Source organism: Rhopilema esculentum, chromosome 4 (genome assembly GCF_057945365.1).
Source record: "Rhopilema esculentum isolate cy_ngs chromosome 4, ASM5794536v1, whole genome shotgun sequence".
Classification (NCBI taxonomy): domain Eukaryota; kingdom Metazoa; phylum Cnidaria; class Scyphozoa; order Rhizostomeae; family Rhizostomatidae; genus Rhopilema; species Rhopilema esculentum.
In genome coordinates this window covers 8,051,358-8,072,394 of record NC_142818.1, presented here as the reverse complement: position 1 = coordinate 8,072,394, position 21,037 = coordinate 8,051,358, and the positions used below count along the sequence as shown (strand labels likewise).

The 21,037-nt window shown below is 35.3% G+C and overlaps 1 protein-coding gene across 2 annotated transcripts; it reads right to left on the bottom strand.

The window, feature by feature from the left end:
- Positions 1–746: 746 nt before the first annotated feature.
- LOC148960379 (uncharacterized) lies at positions 747–17,939 on the bottom strand. Of its 2 annotated transcripts, XM_089116142.1 has the most exons (6): positions 15,354–17,922; positions 10,482–10,583; positions 5,459–5,554; positions 3,581–3,655; positions 3,232–3,268; positions 747–955 (listed from the first exon to the last, which is right to left on the bottom strand). In XM_089116142.1, exons 1-6 carry the CDS (start codon positions 15,400–15,402, stop codon positions 952–954), a joined length of 363 nt encoding a protein of 120 aa, XP_088972268.1. In that variant the 5' UTR covers positions 15,403–17,922; the 3' UTR covers positions 747–951. The 2 variants fall into 2 exon arrangements, with proteins under 2 accessions (XP_088972268.1, XP_088972269.1); XM_089116143.1 differs by lacking the exon at positions 10,482–10,583 and having other exon boundaries at positions 15,354–17,939.
- Between the last annotated feature and the right edge of the window lie 3,098 nt (positions 17,940–21,037).

Below are 21,037 nucleotides of genomic sequence, written 5' to 3'. Positions count from 1 at the left end.
GAGTGTAGGCTATATTGGGAGATTAAGTTTCTTACAGGAGGAAAACTGTCGAAAAAACGTTCTAGTTTGATATGCGCATCGCTTAAATGCGTGTTATCTTTCTTTTATTTTTCTGTCGGCAATTTGATACAATTTTCGTCGGCAGTTAGGTTGAATATAAACGTCGGTACCTTGCATGTTTGTCTCTAGCACCACCCCTGTATTGATTGTACAGTCGCATAGCTGCGGGATTGTGCATTTATAGATAAATACACAATAATTATGAGATGAAATAAATAGTTATGAGATAAAATGCATATCAAGCTTTGATAACGCCCCCAAAATGTATTTTTGGACTGCAGTTCAGAATAAAAACCTTACATTTCTTGTTTGTCAACTTATTAATTTCATGCTCAGAGAATTGAATAGAGTTGTATTTGTCTTTTTTTCTTGTTTTGCTGTTCAATTTTCTGTAATGTTTATAACTGGGATTATTAGCAAATTCAGTATGCAACTGGGCTTTCCCTTTGCCAAACTCCTTTTCAATACGAGAAAGCATGACTGTGAGGCTAGCTATTGAGTGACAGGGGTAGTCCGTCTCTATGGGTAAGCCGGTTACCTAAGCCAGATCATCCCCGAATCTGAAAGTATGGCGTAGAGGATGGATCTATGAAGATAGCACATTTGCATTGGCTATGATGCATTACTACATGCATTCCTGAAAGTTAACAAAGGAAGAATTGTATTGAAAGACATGACAAGCTATAGTTAAAGGAGCATTCGTTATTCAAACTGAAACGGTGAGACTGATATACAACTAAATATTGATATCTAAATATCAATGAACCATGCAATCTATTTTCATTTAGCAATGAGGTGCTAGAGAAACTAATAGAAGTGCTAGAGCAATGAAATATATTGTTGTGCTAATCTAATATGCTCTCATAAGTGTCCAGTTTTCCTCTTCATCTTTCACCTGAAATGGAACGAAAATTTGATAGAACTAATTTTTGAATTAACCAATATAAATGCTAATGATTGAGCATTATTGATATGTATCCGAAGCAATATAAATCGTATTCATATCAGACTTGGCTACATTCTCAATTTGCAGTGAGTATTTGTAGTCAGCTATTCAGTGATGTCATGAAAGTGTCCAGGCATGACAATTGACAGTGGAGTGGTGATCCTAGGATATTTGTGGGAGGGGGGGGGGGGGACTGGCTCTCGTTTAGAACTCCTATTAGCTGAAAATATCACATTGACCATGCCCTTACAAGTCACAAAGCTAAACCCCACCCATTTGCTAGAGGTGTAATTGAACTATTTACTAAAGATAATTTTTTTAGATCATCACTAATAGTGGCATGAATTTCAGAATGGAACTAACAAATCAGGAAAAAATCTTCTAGTGGAAAAATTTCGAATTTTTTATGTGTGGTTTGATTGTACTAACGCAATAATGCCTCCATACCCACTGATTCACTGTAGCCTCATCATGACTAAGTCAAAAGTATGAAAGTATCAAGCACTAGTGGTTTAGGTTCATTTTGAGCTTGGGGTTATGTTTAAGAGCAACTGTGAATAGAACAAGGTCCTGGTTACTAGCGGTGACATAAATGAAGCACAATGACTTTCTGAGCTGTTCTGCTAGGAATGGAAAACAAATAATACCTTCTACAGGGAAGGCCATGCTGTAAAATTTCTCTGAAAAGTATTTAATGCATATGGCCATGTAGCTGCAGCAAATTAAAAAGAACTATTTATTTGTGTCTTTTTATGGTGTTCATTCATGCTGAATCCATAGAGAAAATCCCTATCTCTATTTTCTTAGGCATCATCAAATAATAGTCAATAATGGTCAATTATATTTTGAATCATGAGTAATCAGACTTAAGTTTTCATGGGAGAAGCATATTATTTTTTCAAACAAATTGCATGTAAGGATAATGGAGAAGCATTTCATTTTTGCTGGAAAAATTGTTGTTAGACTAATGATTCTAGTAAAACCACCAGCTGCCAATGGATAGTAGGTTCTAAAAATACAACTTTAATAGAGTATGCAAAAGCCTCAGTTCTGTGTTGATATCACTGCCATTGCATTGTATACACACATATACACATGCGTAAATAAACAGGGGGTCATATTATACATAATTGTATGTTGTGCCGTTAATTTAGATGTCCAAAAAAGAAGGCAGAGGAATGAAAAATAAAGAAAGCAAGCCAGAAAAGATCTTAATACTGCATGAAATCATTAATGAATTCTGTATTTTGATTGGATTTCTATAGATTCTAAGCAGGGTACAGTCCTGGTAATATGAAATTTGGCGGCGTGCTGGTAATTGCACGCCTTGAAAAGTTTAGGCGTGCGATGGCGTGCGATGACGTGCGATCAATAAAATGGAGACCTTACGATTTTTATGAAGACCTGGTGACATCTTTGTATTAGAATGTGTGTATCACTGCTTGAGAGAGCGTATGAGGTTTTCGTAAAACCAAAAAGGTTTTATGGAATTTTAGAAGAAGTTTCTTGAAAACAAAATAATTTAGCAAAAAGGATACAAGTTTTTTAGGCTCTGTTGCCATTACTCCATTTCCGTATGAGAACAGATTCGAGTGATTCTGTTTTCGAATTTGAGTTTCATTAATACGCACAAAAACGGTGTCATTTGATACCAAACCGAATATATTCAAAAACGCTGTTCAAAGTGGACTCATCCGAAAACGGAATCATTTGAATACGCTTCGTTTTATTGGGAACAGCGAAGACAGATGCATTCAAAATGGAGTCATTCAATCTCAGTTGCAAAAAGAGCTTGAGCTAAGGATATGATAATGGGCAAATATGGATTAATTGAAACAGCCACGTTATCATTTTGACCAAAACAGAGCGGCCCGGGGCAATGTGTTCAAGAAAATAAGAAAAGAACAGAGAGAGAGAACGGAGACATACAATAACGGAGTAACAGCATAACGGAGTAATGGAAACCGGGCCTAATGAAAACGAAGTAAAGAGTTAAAATGCCTCCAGGAATGCCATCAATATAACCCACACAAAAGAAATTAAAAGAAACAAAAGAGAAAAAGAATAGTAATTCAAAACATGGAACTGCGCGTGCAATAGAAAGCATGCATCGGGAGTTCTAGGCGTGTGTGGAGGCGTGCGCGTGCGATCGCACGCCTGATGTTACCAGGACTGAGGGTATTACAAATATATCAATTTCTATTTGCTGCAAAATATATATTTACCCTCCTCTCAGTCTTCCCATCATGTCAATTGTACCACCTGAAAATTTAAAAAAGAGAATGTGAACAATAGATGAACAAAGAAGTAAAATTTTATCTATCAAGCAAATGATAAAGAAAGAGACTCATGAAATATAAATAATTGAATTCCTTTAAAAGTTTTATCTGGCTAGCCATTTCGATTTGAAATTTTCAATTTGCTCAGAAAAAGAAGTGGTTGATTGATGATGATTTTTGAAATCAGTTAAATGCAAGTGTAAAGTTTTCACCAACAAAGCCATTTTGTTATTGTAGATTTGCGATTTAGAATTTTTTATTTTTTTCCTGCTTTGTAGCATTTATGTATACTTGCCTCGGGGGACCTTATGCAGAGTAGCATTGGTCAATCGAGTCCCTTGATAAACAAAGTAGACTTGACCAGGTGGCACTAAAACAAAATTGATAGCAAATGTCACTCTTTTTTTTGGCATACGATTATTTTTTTTCATTTTATACATGTGCTAAGATATTAGGAATAAATAGCACCATTATATTTTTTGAGATAAACAGTTCTTGTGAGAAACCTTGACGAAAATGTTTTAAACTATTTTCAGTCAAGGTTTTCTCAAGAATTATTTTTTGTCTGTTCTTAATCATATCTGTTGTTTCAATGCCATGTACCTTTGTCTGTTATAAAATTCCAAAGTGCTCATTTGAAGATTGTTTTTTGATTCTTAAATGTCTTCATAAAAGATATACTCCTTTTCGTGACTTTTTGGTTGTCTCCCTCTCATGTGATGATTAAACAAACCTCTGTGGGGATAGCTATGTTGTTGTTTATCAAATCTTTGCTATTCACATCAAATCCAATAGTGAAGAAAGCATTTGATAAGCAGCATCTTTTGGTAATGTTTAGATGCAGGATTTGGCTGTCAGAAATTTTAATTGGTGTGACATAATAACCAGTGGTGTAGCGTCAAAGCGTAAAAAGTTCTAGACACATTTCAAAATTCTTGCAACATTTTTACCGGTAATAAATAGGTTGCAGTGTTAAAATCATTGTATAATATATTCCGCAATAAATGGCCTCTCTTTCTGAGCATGAACAGCATGCAGTGAACTCTTTTTGCCTGTCTACTGTCCTCATCGATGATAGAAATGGACATGCGATACTCCAGAGCAGCTTTAGTGCTGCTCATGTGCAGCTTCTGAGAGAAGTTAGAATTTAACGGACTGGAGCTTGCGGTGGGCCTGAGCGCAAGCATTCCCAAATATTTGATAATCCTCAACATTTTTCTGCCTACAAGCTACTTTTTGCAAATATTCTTTGCATGATACATAGTTTCAAATCTAATTACTCTTCTTTTGTTGCTTTTGTGACTGTTGAAGTCTAGTCTTTCCGTCATAGTCTATTTGTCATGATCCCCATATCGTAATTTAAGTCAAAGGGCTTGCCAGTATAGTCAGAATTTATGGACCAGAGCATGCTGTAGATCTGAGTGCAAGCCTTGCCCAAATACTTGATGATTAGCTGAGACTGACATTCTGAAACTTTACACAAGGAATCATCTTCAATTCTAACAACTCTAACATCTCAGTATTTTTATTTTTGTCAACTATGAGGGTACAAAATTAGCAGAAACTTGTGCTCCTGTCCGTTTGGGCTCTTCTATGAGCAGGCCCATAGACAGTCTAACTGGATTGGGAGGGCATGGATAGAAATATAGTTTTTTCTATACCTGCCTTATGAAATACTGTCAGATCAAGCTGCGCTTATAAGATCGTCAAACACAATTTTTGCAAATTATTGGGGGCATAACCCCCCTGCCCCAAGTGTCTACAGGCCTGCCTGTGAGTTAACAATTTTGCAATGTAGGGCATCAAAAATGTCCCACAAAATCCTTTTCTATGTGATCTTGCTTTGAAATTCTTACATATAGATGGTGCCTTTCTTGACCAGTATGATGGCTTACAGGGTGGGGCACTTACATAAATTATTTTGCTGGCCATGCCAGCTATTTTCTAGAAGAAAATGAGCATGAAGTATCACAGGGTTCTCAAACCCAAGCATATTTTCAAAATCAAAATTTATAATCGCGATTACCTTTAGTTACCGCTTGTATCTATAAAAAGCTGAAAATGTGATTTTTTACATTCAACATAAACTTGTATGATATGTTACCGCATGCCTAGTTCTGTGGTCACGCTACGCCACTGATAATAACTTATTGGTTTTTAAATTTATTCTTACCTTTAAAAAGTTCTGCCAGGTCATCAGTTGTTGTGGAAGAGATAATTGTATAGTGTCTTGATCTGCCGTCAAGGTTTCTCACGAATACCTCAACTCCTAGAATTCAAATTCTTTTCTTTATATGTTGACAGAGTTAGGGTTTCCTATTTGAGATAAATTCACCCTGAAATCAAGAGATGGCTTTGCTGGTCTTAGAGTTGATAAAAAAGAACAGGTTCAAGCTGTTCTGAAAGCAATCTGTCAAGAAGTTATGTAAAAAGCAAAAACATCATACATTCACATTCACTAAAGAATATCACCATTTGAACTGGGCAGCAAAAACTGGGACATGATATAAAAAAGTATAATTGTTTAACTACAAATATAAAAAATTTTCTTCAGAGAATAACGTTGCCTATTCTAGACCTTTTGTTTTCTGGAAAGATTGAACTAGAAAGATTATTTTAAAATGTGTTTAAAGTAAATGGTTCAACTCGCCTTACCATAAAAGCGCCATAAGGAATATACTAACATCCTTTACTTCATTGATTTTTTAGTTGGAATTTGTTGCAGAAAGTGTATGATAGAATAGCTACCTTTGAAAATGAGCAGATTTTTAAAAAGAATTTATTCAAGTCCTACCTTTAGAGTATTCACATGCTAATTATTATCTTGCATTTTTCAGCAGGACCACTGAGAGATTTTTGGGGCCCCAAGGGAAGACTGAAAGGTGAGGGCCCCTGCTAGTGTGGTGGGCAGGAAATTTTCATGACCAGGCCTGTTAGACTAGCTAAGATCACATTTCGGAATATTTATAGAAGTCATATTCTTGCAATTTTTAAAAAGGTTTTGCTATTTTTAGGCAATACTTCTACAACATTTGATTAATTCCATTCTTTAGATGGTATACATTGCTTTATGAGGTCCCCTAGACTTTGAGACCCTGGGCAATTTGGCCCCTCTGCCCCCCTCTTGACAGCCCTGTTTTTCAGGGTATGTATCTTATATTGGTATTCTTGTGTTTCTTCTTCATCTCCCTTCTTTATCTCATCTAGTGCAGAGAGTTGTCCATGCCAAAACAAGGTCTTCTTTTAACAACTCTGTTCTGTCCTTCTACTAAAGTTGCTTCATTTTTTATCCTTTTGAACCTCTTTCCACTTTATGTTGATCTCTGTTAACTAGCCAATCAAGATGTGACAAGAAAATATTTTATCTTGACAATCTTCCCTTGAAGCTTCCCTGGACTCTTATTTATACATATTATGCAAGGTGGAATATCAAAAAGCAAAGCGGATAGAACCAATATTTTTGTTGTTTACTTCACCCTACTTTTAACCTACTTTAACTTATTATTATATTTTTTACTGTTCTTGTTCATAAGTCTGTTCTTATGTTTACATGTTATATTGTTGAACCATACTTTTTATTTATTTATATTTTTCTTCTTGTTTCATTTGATTTATTTAATGTAAAATTATATTTTATTATTGATAACCTTGCACTTTTCTATTTTTTATGGCACAGGGTCGGGGTACAGGAAAAGGTTTTCTGGCCACCCCTTGAATGTAATATTTGTAAACTTTATCTTGCCGCCTAACTTTGGTGGTAGCCTTGACTTAACCTTTAAACAACCTAAACATGTTGGCACACGCCCTTTCTACAATTTCATATTTGACTTTTCAAAAACAGGCGAGGCACCTTCCTCTTCTATTAAAATTCTGCAATTTCTTGCCCTTTGGTTGTGTCTCAGCAACATGTTAACGGGTAGCTTAGTGAGCTTAGACCCCAATGATTCCCGAAATGTGCCACAAACTATGCAATGAATCATCGTTCCCTTGTCTTTTAGAATGTTGAGACCCCTTTCTCAAGTTTTGTGCAAAATGGTATTCATATTTATAATATGTCACATTAGCAGCCTTGATTATGGATGATGAATTGTATAGGGCACCCACAGGAAACCTCATAGAAGAAAATGTTGTCAGAACACAATCCAGGTCAGGCCATGTGTTGGCTTCAGGTTCGACTTTTTATGTCTGATTCAAGCAACAACTCGACAGTTACCAAGGGACAGGTATTAGCTACCCAAGAGACAGGAATTTTGAGTTGTGAACAATTGTGGTTCTGATTGCTTCTTCTCTTCCTTTTGTTGTATTTCCGTTGTGTCTTAATTTTACTTCAAAATATCCCTTCCCAGTTTTTATTTCCTATATTCATATCAGACATCTTCAGTATTCATCTTCTAATCTTCTAGCTGTTGCTCCTTTCAGTTTTGTATTTGTATTTTTTCCACCTAGCATCCGAAGGTAGTTTTTAGGACACTGAAAAGCTGAGCAGTGTCCTGGTCGTTCCTTTTGATGTGACCACACTTTGTGACTCCTATGCCTAGAATTGCAGAGAACTAGTGATTCCCCCCACTCTAAGTGAAATTTGCTTTTGCCATTTTTTAGGGACAGAATCTGTTCAAGACTTCCACTAAGTCCTTCTCAGTTTAAGGCAATATGATTTCCATTTTTGCATTTCCTGTAACAATCTCTATTTTTCCAGGTCACATTATCAAAATAACACTGAAGATGTGGAAGAAATACACAAATTGTACAATATCTGATGCTTTCGTCGAAAGTTCCTTTGAATTGGAAAATCAGGTAATCAAAAATATTCTTTTAAAATACGAGAAGGCACATTTAGTGTATTGTTTTTCAAAAGATTCTTTTTTGCGCTGCATGTGTTTCGGTCATTCTAGCTGCAAAAGATTCGGTATGTCAAGCTTCGTAATCTACGAAGACTAAGCTATAAATGTAAAGGCCACCAGTATTTTGATGTTTTGCATGCTTTTGTGGATCTTTATTTATGGGGTAGGGTCCGCCATTCTAGCGACAATAAAAAGCTTGCCATGTTTGTTGAAATTTACTTCTAATTTTTAGCCTAATTTTTTAAAAAAACGTGTTCTCTCAAGCTACCTGCCAATTTTAATTCCGTCTGTATCCAACTCTTTAATCCGTTTTCAATAAATCGAAATGTATGCTTTCTTTAAGTAGCATACAATGCTTGATAACCGTGAACTTCAAAAGGAAGCTCTATTGCTCTATTGAAACAAAATGCTCTCATCTAGAAAGAAGTCAAACAAATCTAACAGCTTTCTTCAACGTTTAGAATCAAACTCTTCCTAAATGATTAGAAAACACAAATAATTTTAAAGCAATTATTTGAGCTAAACTTCTTTGTCATTCTTATCTTTTTTGACTTTGTCAATACTAGCCAAGCAGTCGCCTGAAATGCTTCTTGGTATTTAGGCCTAAACAGATTTCATGAGAATGAAATGTAAGAATTGCCTTTTTATGTTGATTCTTTGTGTTGTTTTAAAGTTCAGCTTCATAAATATTGACGTTTCACCTTATCAACTAAATTATTCAGATTTCGTAAGGGTTGTATCGGAACATAGCGAACTTTGATTCGAACTTTAGACGTAGTTCTTTATTACGCGAGGTCATAAAAACACTGATGTTTCGAACAAGAAGGATTGTGTTGAGCATTATGGAACTATTTTTCCAATATCATCGAAAAACCTTAGGTGACGGAGCGAGGCCTATAATTTTTAACCTACCATAAAAATTTGTGTGCGAATTTCTGATATCTGGAAAAATAACATACTTTAGCGACGAGTTGCAACCATTGCTAGTTTCATCCAAATAAAGTCTGCTGCATCTTTAATTAGCGTAGTGGAGGTTATTTATAAAGTTTTTAGTAGTTTATGGCACTTCGCACAGGTGCTTAATCGATAGGTGCAAACAAAATTTTGTTCCGTTGATCGTTGATGTGATTTAGAGAGTCATCTTCAGGCCTAGAATCTAATTTGCTTTTATGTTTGCCCTATGTTTGTTCTTTGTCCTATGGTGACAAAGGGGTGGTTAAGTGCCCCAGTCAAAGATTTTTCATTTGTAATTGTTTTCCCCAACAACATATAAACTTGAGATTTCAGTTGACGGTACTACTTTGTCTTGTGCCTTGTCGATAACCTGTCACATTTTTAGGACCTCCTTTGTTTCTTTCAATTAACCCTTGATGGTTTGGTTGTATTGCATATCGAAAATCTTGTCTAACTTCACTACCGAGATGCAGTAGCATCGACAGGGGGTCAGCAGGGGCAGTTTCATTGGGCCCGGGCCCAAAAAGTGTCCCTTGCTCAAAATCAAGGTGTTTTTCTTACTTTTCAACGATAATGCATCATTCCATGGAAGACTTTCTCCCGTAAGGACCTAAAAGGCCCGAAATTAAACATTAAGGCCAAATAAAATTAATTAGTTGATTCTCATCAGCGCCCGTATCATATTTTGGTGCCGCCTTGATTTTTTTGATATTTTATATTTTCATATAAAAGTCCCGCCCGTCTTAGATTTATGGAAAATTAAAAAATCTTATATTTAGTAATGCCTTAATTCATGAAAATTAAATAATCCGACCTTCCCCAGTTTTTTATTTACAACACATAACAACACGTAAGGAAAAGATCCTACTCCGGGAGGTGAAGAACATTTTTGCTCTCTGTTCTTACGCAAAAGTTTAGCGAAAGACTGAAAATGGCATAGACAACAGCAACCAAAAAGCTTAAATTTGTGTATTTTTAACTTTTTGAATAGAGTTAACATAACACAGGATTCTAAATTATTGGGTTGAATTCTACTATATGGGGGTGGACGATTTTCCAAAAAAATTTGCCAAATTAATTAATGGCCCATCCTAGATTCTTATTTAATCTTTGTGGCTCACTAGCAAAATCAGGATGTCTTTCATCACCCTATACATTTTTTTCATTTAATCATGATAATATCTTAATAATTATTGGTGTTAGCCAGCATTAGTTTTGCTTTTGAAGATTTGCAACAAAAAGGTTTGCAGATCTAATGATTCGCCCGTTGTTTATATAACACCAACGAAGTAACAATTATTCTGAAATTATTTATCAGTAATTGTTTTGTGTTTTCGATAAAACATTAAATAAATGTAGAAATGCAAATTTCTTGAAAAGATTTCGTAAGTATTCGGTTACCTTTCTGTTGATATCCATCATGTTTTTGATGATGCCAACCATTTTGATGTTGTTGTCGTCTTTGTTGTCTTTGCGGACGTTGTAATCCTTGCCCGAATGGGACTGGAAAAACAATAATTCTTTCTCGTGAAAGCTAACTCATAAGAAATTTTGATATATGCAGCTAACGACAGGATGACATATATTCATAAAATGATCTATTTTTATTGTAATTTTGTGTTGATATATACCAGTTTAAATTGTTTGTTATACCTTTTTATACCAAACGTTATACCAAAAAGAAGAGGGATGAGGATAATCCACTTGAAAAATGGTGATAATTTTCTTTCTGGCCTAACACATAAAAAATCATTTTTTGCTTCAAAATCAAATCCATTTCCTGCATTTTACCACCCCATTGTCCCTTTGTTCTTATTGTCCCAGGGGGTTGAAATAACTTCCGAATGGCAGAAATTTTCAAATGAAATCCCAAAACATTCAGTTTCATATTTTAAAAAAAGGTAGTTAGTACTTGCAATCCTTGAATAACCCCAGAGTAATGAAATATTGAGACACAGCTAAGAATGTAACAAAGAAACTCTCCTTAAAAGTGGAATGCATATAAACATCTTCGTTAGGCTGCCACCACGCGGGATAGGCCCTGGGGAAAAGCTCCGATGGTGCAACAGTTTGGGTCGAAGATGTAAACAAATTTTTAGACCCGCGCCCTTTTATCGTTCAAAGAAACGTCCTTTCTCTGACAATCGAAAGCCAAAATGGGCTTTATACGACATTTTGTAAGGTGGTTAAAATCTTTCTCACAATAGATTTGCCTGGGGTTCTTCAAGATCGTCGAAAAATGTTTTAAGCATAAACAACACAGAATTGCTTTCAACTGTTTTAGGCGATAAAAAATAAATTAGTTGATTCTCATTAGAAAGGCACTAAAAATATCGGGCAGGCGGCAGTTTTATATTTTGTATTTTAAAAATGGGCCTAAATCTTTTAAACTTTGTATATGACCCTAAAAAGTTGTTCGGTTTTCTCCTTTGCCTTCGTAGCTTTAAAAAAATAAAACACAATGCTAATCGGCAATCATTAGATCATAATATCATTAAGAATTACCTGAGTATCATTACCTGAGTAATAGAAAAGAGAAAAGAAAGGTAAAGCGAAAGAAGTTAAGAGAGAGAGAGATGATAGCAAAATTATTCCGATTATGGCTCGCCATCAATATTCAGAGATAGATCAAAAAGTTCCCTCAAATAGAAAATCGCATCTCGAAATGCATCTTTCTGGATATGCAGTTTCTCAAACAGAAAATATACTGCTGTTTTGTGTTTACCAAAAATCTGTTTTGCTTCAGAAAGCTGCATGTGGTGGCAAAGCCCCCTCTTTATATCCAAAAGGAAGGGTTTAGCCCCAAAGTTCCTATGCACTGGGAGCCTATGATTTTAGCCAATGCTGGCTAACACCAATAACTATTTAGATATTATTATGATAAAATGAAAAAAATGTATAGGGTGATGAAAGACATCCTGATTTTGCTAGTGAGCCACAAAGATTAAATAAGAATCTAGGATGGGCCATTAATTATTTTGCCAAATATCCAAAACAAAACTTATGCTGGCTAACACAAATAATTATTAAGATAAATAATTATATGTCATGAGTGTTAAAAAAGAATCACAACCATAAAAATTGTATTTGGAAGTTCTAACGTTTAACTACTGCGGTATCTCGATTTAAGATAGAACACCCCCTCCCCTAAAATAGGAAACGTCCTGGCATAGAAATGGTAACATGTTGTGTACTCCAAGCCTCATGCTTAGGACCACTTCTATTTATTGTCTACCTGAATTGATTTGAATAATATTTCAAGTTCTCTAGATCTAATATGTATGCTGACGACACAAACTGTACGTTAACATCTGCTATCGTTGAGGATTTTATTACAAATGCCTGCAAAAATTGGTATTTACTTTCTCTTTTAGCTTCACGTTTGTAAGCTGAAAGGATTTTTATATAAATAGTTTAATATGAGTTGAATGAATATTTGAAGATTTGGCACAATTTTTTCGATTCTGATAAAACTAATTTGCAATCTAAAAAAACATCCGAATCCGTTAAAACCCCGTATGTTGATCCCTGTGTCCTTATCCAAAGGTCGACTTATATGATTCAGATCTTAAGTTTGTTTCTTTGATTTCTCATGTATTAAGTTATTTAATCATTCTCCTCATTTCGATCACATGATCACTTCCGCCCATTATTGAAATAGAACTACTAAAACCTCTTCATGTGCTTGCTCAAAAGGCATGTACAAAACAACGAAGAAAAGTTCCTGCTTTCCATGATGCCAAGAGTCACGCATTGAAATCCTTACTGTATCATCTGTAAGACATGGCTTGAAAAGCTTTGTCCTAATTTCAAGTAAGATAATCGCTGAACCAAAACATTGTTAGCCCTAACCATTCTCACATTTTGCAAAAGGAGCCAATCGGCAATTTGCAACTTGTGCCACAAGGGGCCAGTAGCCTAGAAAGAATCAACGGACTTTTTGTATAAGCCTCCCTTAGAATCTTCTTATTTTTACAGACTGCTACCTGTCTTGTGTTGACAGTAGTTTTGCGTCCTACTGCCACTCGGATAAACCAATGGTGGGGAGTGATTTCCATCAAGGCAGACATGATTGGGATGGCCTAAGACAGATATGAGTATGTACCTTTATCTAGTTTTGTGAAAAGTTGACACAGTGTTATTTCCAAACGCTGCTGCATTTTATTTATGGGTAACTTTATTCCCCATAGTCAACCACTATGCCTTGGAAAAGTTCCTTGGAAACTTGACTTCTGAATGCAGACTTTTGCTAATGCCAATGATTCTTGAACTTTAAGACTCTCTGGCAAACTTGTTTTAATTTGATGCACAATGATTGTTTAACAGTAAAACTTTTCATCCACTTTGGAATTGCATGGAAGGAAATCGATATATCTTTTGAGAAACAACTGATGTTTAATTTAGTTATTACCTTGACTTGTTAGATTCTAATTACTTGAAAAGGTAACTTCGTATCTTCATCCTTAAAATGTTTTTTGAAATTCTTAAAACCAAACGCAACAGAGAAAACCTTACTGAAGCAAATGCTACTGAGATTTAACGCTAGATTTGCATAATCAATCATGATTTATAGAACATTTACTAGTATAGTATATGAATACTAACATACATGGGCCAATATATGCAACTCATATCTCACAAATTTACGAGAAACGTTTGTTGATAGTTTTGGTAAAAGAGCTTTTGTCTACAAGTGCAGTCATCGCTTTTTAGTGTTAATCTCTGGAAGTTTTTAGAAGTTGTCTGGTTATGTAAATTTCTTTAATGTAGTTCCTTTGAATGGAAAATTGTGAAAGAATCTTGATTTTTGGTTAAAAATCACAGCGTGAGTATTGCTATTATTAGTTGCTAGGTTTCTTATTCTTATGAAATGAAAACCTTAATTTATACTACTCAGCTCAGTCCTGGTTCTTGAAAAATTCTGGAATGTAGACTCAACTCTTAGTTTGAAGAAAACGATGTTAGTGAATTTGAAAATAGGCAAAGGAAACTCGTCGAAAATCCTTGCTTGGATAACCTGAAGAATTTTGCTTAAAAAGTACAGTTTTCCGTTTGTATATCTGCGAAGGAGTTTGTCCAATGTTTGGCCATGGGAATTTTGGCCAGTTTATAAAAGATGCCAAGGGAAATTCCCTTTGCTTTGTTGCCATATTTGTTGCCTCACATTTCAAAACCAAGGCCTCCAGACCTACGTGGCTCTTTAACTATGTTGGTAGCAAACTATCAAACTCAGTAGGTTAATGTACTTTAGGATAATAAACGGTAGGATAATGTCCTCAACAAAAAATTGCTTAACTCGACAGTACCAAATTTTGTGACTTTGTAGTTGTAAGATATAATGAATTGTCAAATTTCGTGATGGAAAAACTTTTGATGCATTTTCATTCCATTCTAGATTGAACGCAGTCTAGCTTTTCTAAAGCTGGTTTGTGTGAAAGATAGAAAAGATATGCAGTTATTTTTCTATTCAAGGTAATTTTCTTATTTTCCTACAGGGAAGTCTAATACTACAGAAGAATTTTTCTCTTGACTATCTATTTGTCATTTAAGCTGATATATGTAAACGTTACAAGGAGAAATTCATTAAATCATTGGCATTCAATGCTGTATTTCTTTTGTATCATTTTAATGCTGTATTCAATGATGTTCAAATCAACTCAAAGTTCAACCGGTAGCTCGCCCGCCTGATTTTGTCAAAGGGGAATTCCCTACGCTTTCTCCCTGAGATGGCCCAGTTTTACGTAGTGTTTTAAAACTGGTTTTTGAACGATTTCATGAATTTCAGCTTTATTTAATGTTTTGAAAGTGTCAGTTTAGTTTCAAATTCTAAGTTCCCAATTTGTAACTTAGCTTAATCGTCTTAAATCAAGTTTGGTACAACCTAGCTGCTTTTCGCATGCAACCATTACCGCTTCATCGTCATCCGGCGGACTTGATTCAATATGTTTTTTAAATCGCAAAACATGAGATGGCTTATTTCAATGTTTATTGCAGTAAATTCATCCTAAAATTTGATAATCGACCCTTATCTGTCTCTGAAAATGTACCAAAATCGTTCTAAAATGCTTTTGTCTTTTCGATCGGCGGTATTTCCGTAAATGCCGCGCAGGTTGGCGCGTAACATAAAATCGAACATTTAGCGCTATCTAAAAATGTTTCTGTGCAAAAAATAGACTAAGACAAAGTGGCGGAGGACCTTCAAAGATACAGTTTTCTTTAACTGTCGTTTTTAACTATTCAGTATTGTGATTAATAATTCTTAACTTTGCTTACCGTCATCTTCAGGCCCAGAAGGATACAAATCTTCATTATTTTGCATCATAGTGAGAGCTTCTTTTAACAGTGAATACTGTACTTTCGATGTGTTTCATATATTGCGATATCCGCGTAGAAAATTCGCTTGTTGCCTCTTTTTATATCTGGTGCTGACGGAAGGGGGAAATTATCTCCTCCGCTAAGCAAGTCTTTAAAAGCTAGTTGCTCCCCCCGAGTGACTCTGCTTTCTGCCATTATTGGATGATTTTTGAAACACTGCTTCTCAGAAAAAGTAGGTCTTGCGAATCTGTTTCTGGTATTGGTACACATTTGTATTTTGCTTGGACTTACAACGCATTTTTCGATGTTTCCTTTCTGCGACAGTTAATCATTATCTAGGTTTTCTAGAACTTTCTTTGATTGCCACGCAGAGGAAATTAAGTTTGATTTTTGAACCAAAACATCTACCCCCCTATTTTTCACCTCTCTTTGAACCCAAAGGTGTCTACATTGTTTTTTCTAGCCAGAAAGAGGCAGTTCTTTGGTCGAAGGGAATTTCCGCTTGCTCTGAAATATACGTAATGTCAACTAGAAGAATCAGTTTGATGTTTAAGGAATCTGTGAAGGAGGATATTTGTCTTCGCGCATGCGTTATGTATTGTCTTCTGCATTGCGCTGCTGGAAATTACCTTCGCCTGTTCGTTGTTTGAAGGGAATTCCCGGTCGCATATTGCTTATAAGGAGTGGTGTGTACCAATTTGGACTTCAGATCGCAAAAGAAAGGCCGTTGTGATTTTGGCTTAATTTGTGTCATCGGTAAGTTTTTATGTTAACTTGTGTTTTATTTTTCCCTTTTCTCTTCACTTCAGATTATGTTGAAACATCAATTTTGGGCTTTGCTGGTAGCTATTTTTAATAAAGTTTTTATCTTTGAAGTACCACCGGGAATATTTCATAGCCTATGTATATGTAGACTGGGCGGTTTAGATAACTTGTTTGGCAAGCTTTTTATGTCCAAAGGCAACATTGAAAAGTTGCCTGAAAAAGTATTGATGTTATTCTAACATAAATTTATCGATCCTTATTTTGCATAAGACAACAGGCCGGAGCAACCTTCTGTCAAAATCAGAATTCGTTCTTTTTCTGCCTTTGTTAACTTATGGCAATGGCAGATATGCTCTTTATTTCGGAAGTATATTCCATATTCTTGTCATAGGTATAAAAGTTAGAAATGGATGGCGATAGCAGCAAGGAGCTTACCAAAAAGGTCGAAGCTGGAGCTAAAACAATAGCAGGCCCACAGTCATACGAAAACCCAAAACCAGATGGACCCGAACCAGAAAAAAAATGAAGGTAAACAAATTTTGCCAACATTTTTGTCACGTGAACTAGTATTTTGAATGCATCAGCAGGCTGATATGATTTGGTTTTGAATTTTGCTATTTCTCTCAAATTTGGTGAGTGTAATGTCTTTTGCGATAACATATTCACTGGATTTATTTCATTTAATTTTTATTTTGAGGGCCGGTTCAGTTTATTTATGTTTTGAATATTTATATAAAGGCATCACTCAAGTCTTCAAAGCAACGCTTAAATTTGACGTTCACTGTATTGCTCCTGTAGATGTTGTACTTTTAAATATTGGTAACTTACTTTCTGAATTTTATTTTAGTAATTTGGAAAGCACAAGAGATGCACAAGAAGCATTGCGAAGAAAGCAAAGATCTGGCTATATAATGACCTGAGCTTCATGAAGCTTCGAAAAGACAGTCGGTTTTTTTATCTAACTATGTAGTCCATTCAGTTGCAAGATCTAATCAAATTAGATGGCATTATTTCGGGTTACTTTATTGCTCCAATCCTGGACTAATTTTTTATTCATAAACAGTACTAGGACGGTACTAGCAAAAGTACTATGACACTTAGTTTTGAATTGAAGCTTCAATGCGTCTCGATAGCAATTACTTTTTTGTTGATCACCGAATCAGGGAAGTAGGCTACAACCTCTGTTTTGAGACTCAACCCAACATCTGCCTTGGCACCAGATCTGGGCTTATTGAATTTCACTGCAATGTAACCGTGCATCTTAAAAGCTATTTGATAGCTAGAAGTCATTTTGCATATCTTTAGGATTTTGCGAATATGAAATATCTTTGCATAAAGAGACCTCGAAATACTTGGTATCCTAAATGCTTCTTTTAGACCGAGTTTTCGATAAAAACAACTCTCTTATCGAGACAACTGTATAAACTCTGATCCAAATCTGATGTAAGAGGTCCAGTGATTGATTGCACAAGCCGGGCTACCCGGAGCAAGCACACGAGCATAGAGTTTTTAAGACCGGTAATTGGTAAGACAGCCTTTTCAAAGAGATTCTTCTAAAAAACGAAAGAGCTAGGTACGCCAAGAGCTCACTGGAAAAATAAAAGCCAAGAAAATGCTTTTAAGAAATGAAAATCATCTTTAATTCAAAGCAATAGACTTCCAGACATTTCGGTTTTGCAAAAATGAACTATGTTTGACTTGAAGATAGATTTAAGATCAATGTTTAAGCCCTCTTTCTCAGAGGTCACATATAGAGTTGCCTATAAGAAGTTGAGGATTATCCTACCATTCTCGCAAAATCAGGCATTGAGAAGGAAATAAAAGGATGTAGAAGACCTGGCATGAGATAAAAGTACTCGGGAGGATTCTTGAAGTTCCACTAACAACCAAAAGCAAAAATATTCACCATTTGTCTTGAGAAATATTAAATCATCCTTAGAGAATGAAAAACATTGCAATGAAAAAATGATATCGATAACAATTCCGCGGAGCAAAATGGAAGGCGGGGGGTTGTTTGGAAAGAATGCACCAGAAAAATTTGTAGCCATGCCCACTAGCGCCATGCCCTCTAGCAACTGAACACACCGTCGTCCTGGATGCTCCATAGAAACTACTGTAAACTTTTGAGAAAGAAGCAAGTTGCTACAAAAGCAAAATTATTTGGATCACATATAACCGTTTTAAAAGAAGATCTATTTCTATAACTACACTCTTCTCATAGTGGCACTAAGTGTTTAATAATTTGCAAAATTTTTGCCAGCAAATGTTATTTTCAAAAATGACCAAATTAATTTATATTGATTAATTTATAGCAGCTTTAAAAGTCAAACTTGTTTGCATCTTCTTGTTTTTATCCTTCTGGTTTCAGCTGTCACAGTCAATAGCTAGGTCAGTTTGAAGATATTTGGGGGGGGAGGTGTTTCACTTTGTTTCACATAGCATCAGGCTATAACTTGGTATTTTCAATTGAAATATTTCCACCATCTTTGTGCATTTAGATTGCTGATATATCCACAATACTTTCTTCAAATCCAGGAGTGGCCTGATCTTAACCATCCCTTTTAAGCCTACTATTGCCAACAATGTTAGGAAATACCTTGTGACATAGAAGTTCTTGACAAAGAAAGCAAGAAAGTGGGAAAGTATGAAGATTTGGAGAGGGAGATTGCCGGGGTGTTGACTATGCAAGATGAAATTATGCTGTTGGATCATACAGGCCATTTGTAAAAAGAACGAACATTTGGAATTGGACATTGGCGAAACTTTACTTCTTTTAAACTTAAATTTTAATTTTTATGTATGAATAGTTACAATCAAAGATATCACTATTATCGGTCAGTATAAAATTTTCAGGTTTCAAGGTACGATCAGGTTTTTGCAGGTTCATTGGACTGCTGAATTCATTTACAGGGCTCGTTGAGTCGAATAATCGAGACCGGCATTGAAAGAAGGTTGGCATTGAAATAATACAATATTTTATAAATTTTGAATGGTGAGGAGAAGCAAGAAAGTCACCAAGATAGGTTCTTCTGTTTGTAGATTGAAATGAAAGACCTCTGGAGTAAATTAACACAAATATTTTGCTAAGTAAATGGTAAACAGGTAACGTAGGAATTCCAGGTCTGACTTGATTTTTATAAAATGAGATCAACTTCAAAACAGAGTACGGTTTCTTATTAGTAATATCATGTACTTTCGATTAACTACTCAGACAAGACCTCTGATTGTTATTCAAAACATATCATTTGAATCTGACAAAGAGCACTGTATATACACTATCTTATCAACGTTTTTGGTTATGTTTTTCAAATTTGTAAATATATATTTAGTTTTTAGAGTAAGAAACAGGCTTTTCAGACCGGACCAGTTTCTTATGAGATGGGATATTGTGTTGAAAATCAGAGTCTGTGTTTCTTAAATTTATGTTTCTTATATGTGGGACACTACTTTATATCAGTGAATAAGGAGGAATTTCTGTTTGTCTTCAGGACTTCTAGGTCCACTTACGAAGAACTTTTTTATTTTGAATACGAAGAAGGGTTCGGGAAAGGAAAAGGGAAAGGATGGGATTGGGAAAGGGCAAAAGAGTTCAAAGAGCAAGAAAGCTGTCTTGTTTATAAAGTTTCTTGATATTTAATCAAAAAGGTTGATTAACAATTTGGAATGACATTTTGTAAGAACTGAACCACTGTGTCTAAATACCGAGGCTTTGGTCACCTACCTTCGCACGTCAAAGGCGCCTTTGTGAAATGAAAGGGGACAAAGATGACAATTTAAGGATATGTTTATTGTTTGCTACTGGCAAATGAGAGCATGTCCCTAATTTCAAGATTCAGACCGACTGGAGCTTGGTTGCTCTAGTTCTAAAGCTTTCCCCATTTCTTCTGATTTTCCAGGCTGTCAACCCATTTACAAAGAAGGAAGAAATAAATCTAAGAGAAGAACAAGATTTGGCATGAATAAGAAGTATTAGAAGAAAAATATCTAGAAGATTAATCGTGTTCTCAGTTGCCATTTTGGATCATGATTCGAAGGATTCAATTTCAAATTTAAGAATTTAAAAATGTAATACATTTTTGCAATAAACTGTAGAATCAATGTTTTTCGATAATTTGACTTAAGGATGAAATCACGTTGAAAGGCATATCCCAGCTGCCTTTCTATAAGCTTGCCACCGCATCTGTGACAAAAAAGCAAATCTTGAGAGATGACTTGTTAACTTAACTTGACAGACGTAATGATCGAAATAGAAACAAAATCAATGAGTGTACCCCGACTGTACTCAGTTGCGACGGTATGGTGCTCCTGGTATAGTTTGGGATTTTGATTTTAAAACATCGGCTAGCTCATTCGGTAGAGCAACGACGTGGCACAGTCGTTCTCTGTTCGTATAACTCACGCTTTCTCTCAGTAAACATTATTAAATTGAAATAAATCAGAAGAAACACCTCGATCCTTTTTCAATCGTTTTGGTTATATATTCACTTTTTGTGATTCATGTAACAGGTGGATTCAATTACATAAATACATGCCCGCACTACCGAACAGCTTAAATTCAAGAACCGAAAGAAAATATCACACCAATGCAGCTGCAATGTAGAGGATATTAAATACTACTTAGAACATAGAAAGAAACATTGGACATGTACATAGAGATCACCCGTGTACTATTGAGATGGTTTGTAGCAATTGAATTCAGAAGGTTGAGATTATAGGATTTCTCAAAGCGAAAGACCCAATTTCTGGTGGAAAGGTAAATGATTCAATATGGCAGATGAAACATTGTCTATTTACATCATATGTACTAGTGCATCGGCGCTGTCGGTCATCTTTAATGCAGTTGGAATTTACGTATTATCAAAAACAGACGTTCGAAA

Bases quoted from the DNA above. Each gene is read 5' to 3' on its own strand.
- LOC148960379 (XM_089116142.1), bottom strand. From the start codon at position 15,402: ATGATGCAAAATAATGAAGATTTGTATCCTTCTGGGCCTGAAGATGAC. The intron at 5,555-10,481 runs GTAACCGAATAC...TTTGAATTCTAG, and splicing joins TGATGGATATCAACAGAAAG to GAGTTGAGGTATTCGTGAGA. The intron at 3,269-3,580 runs GCAAGTATACAT...TTAAATTTTCAG, and splicing joins TCTGCATAAGGTCCCCCGAG to GTGGTACAATTGACATGATG.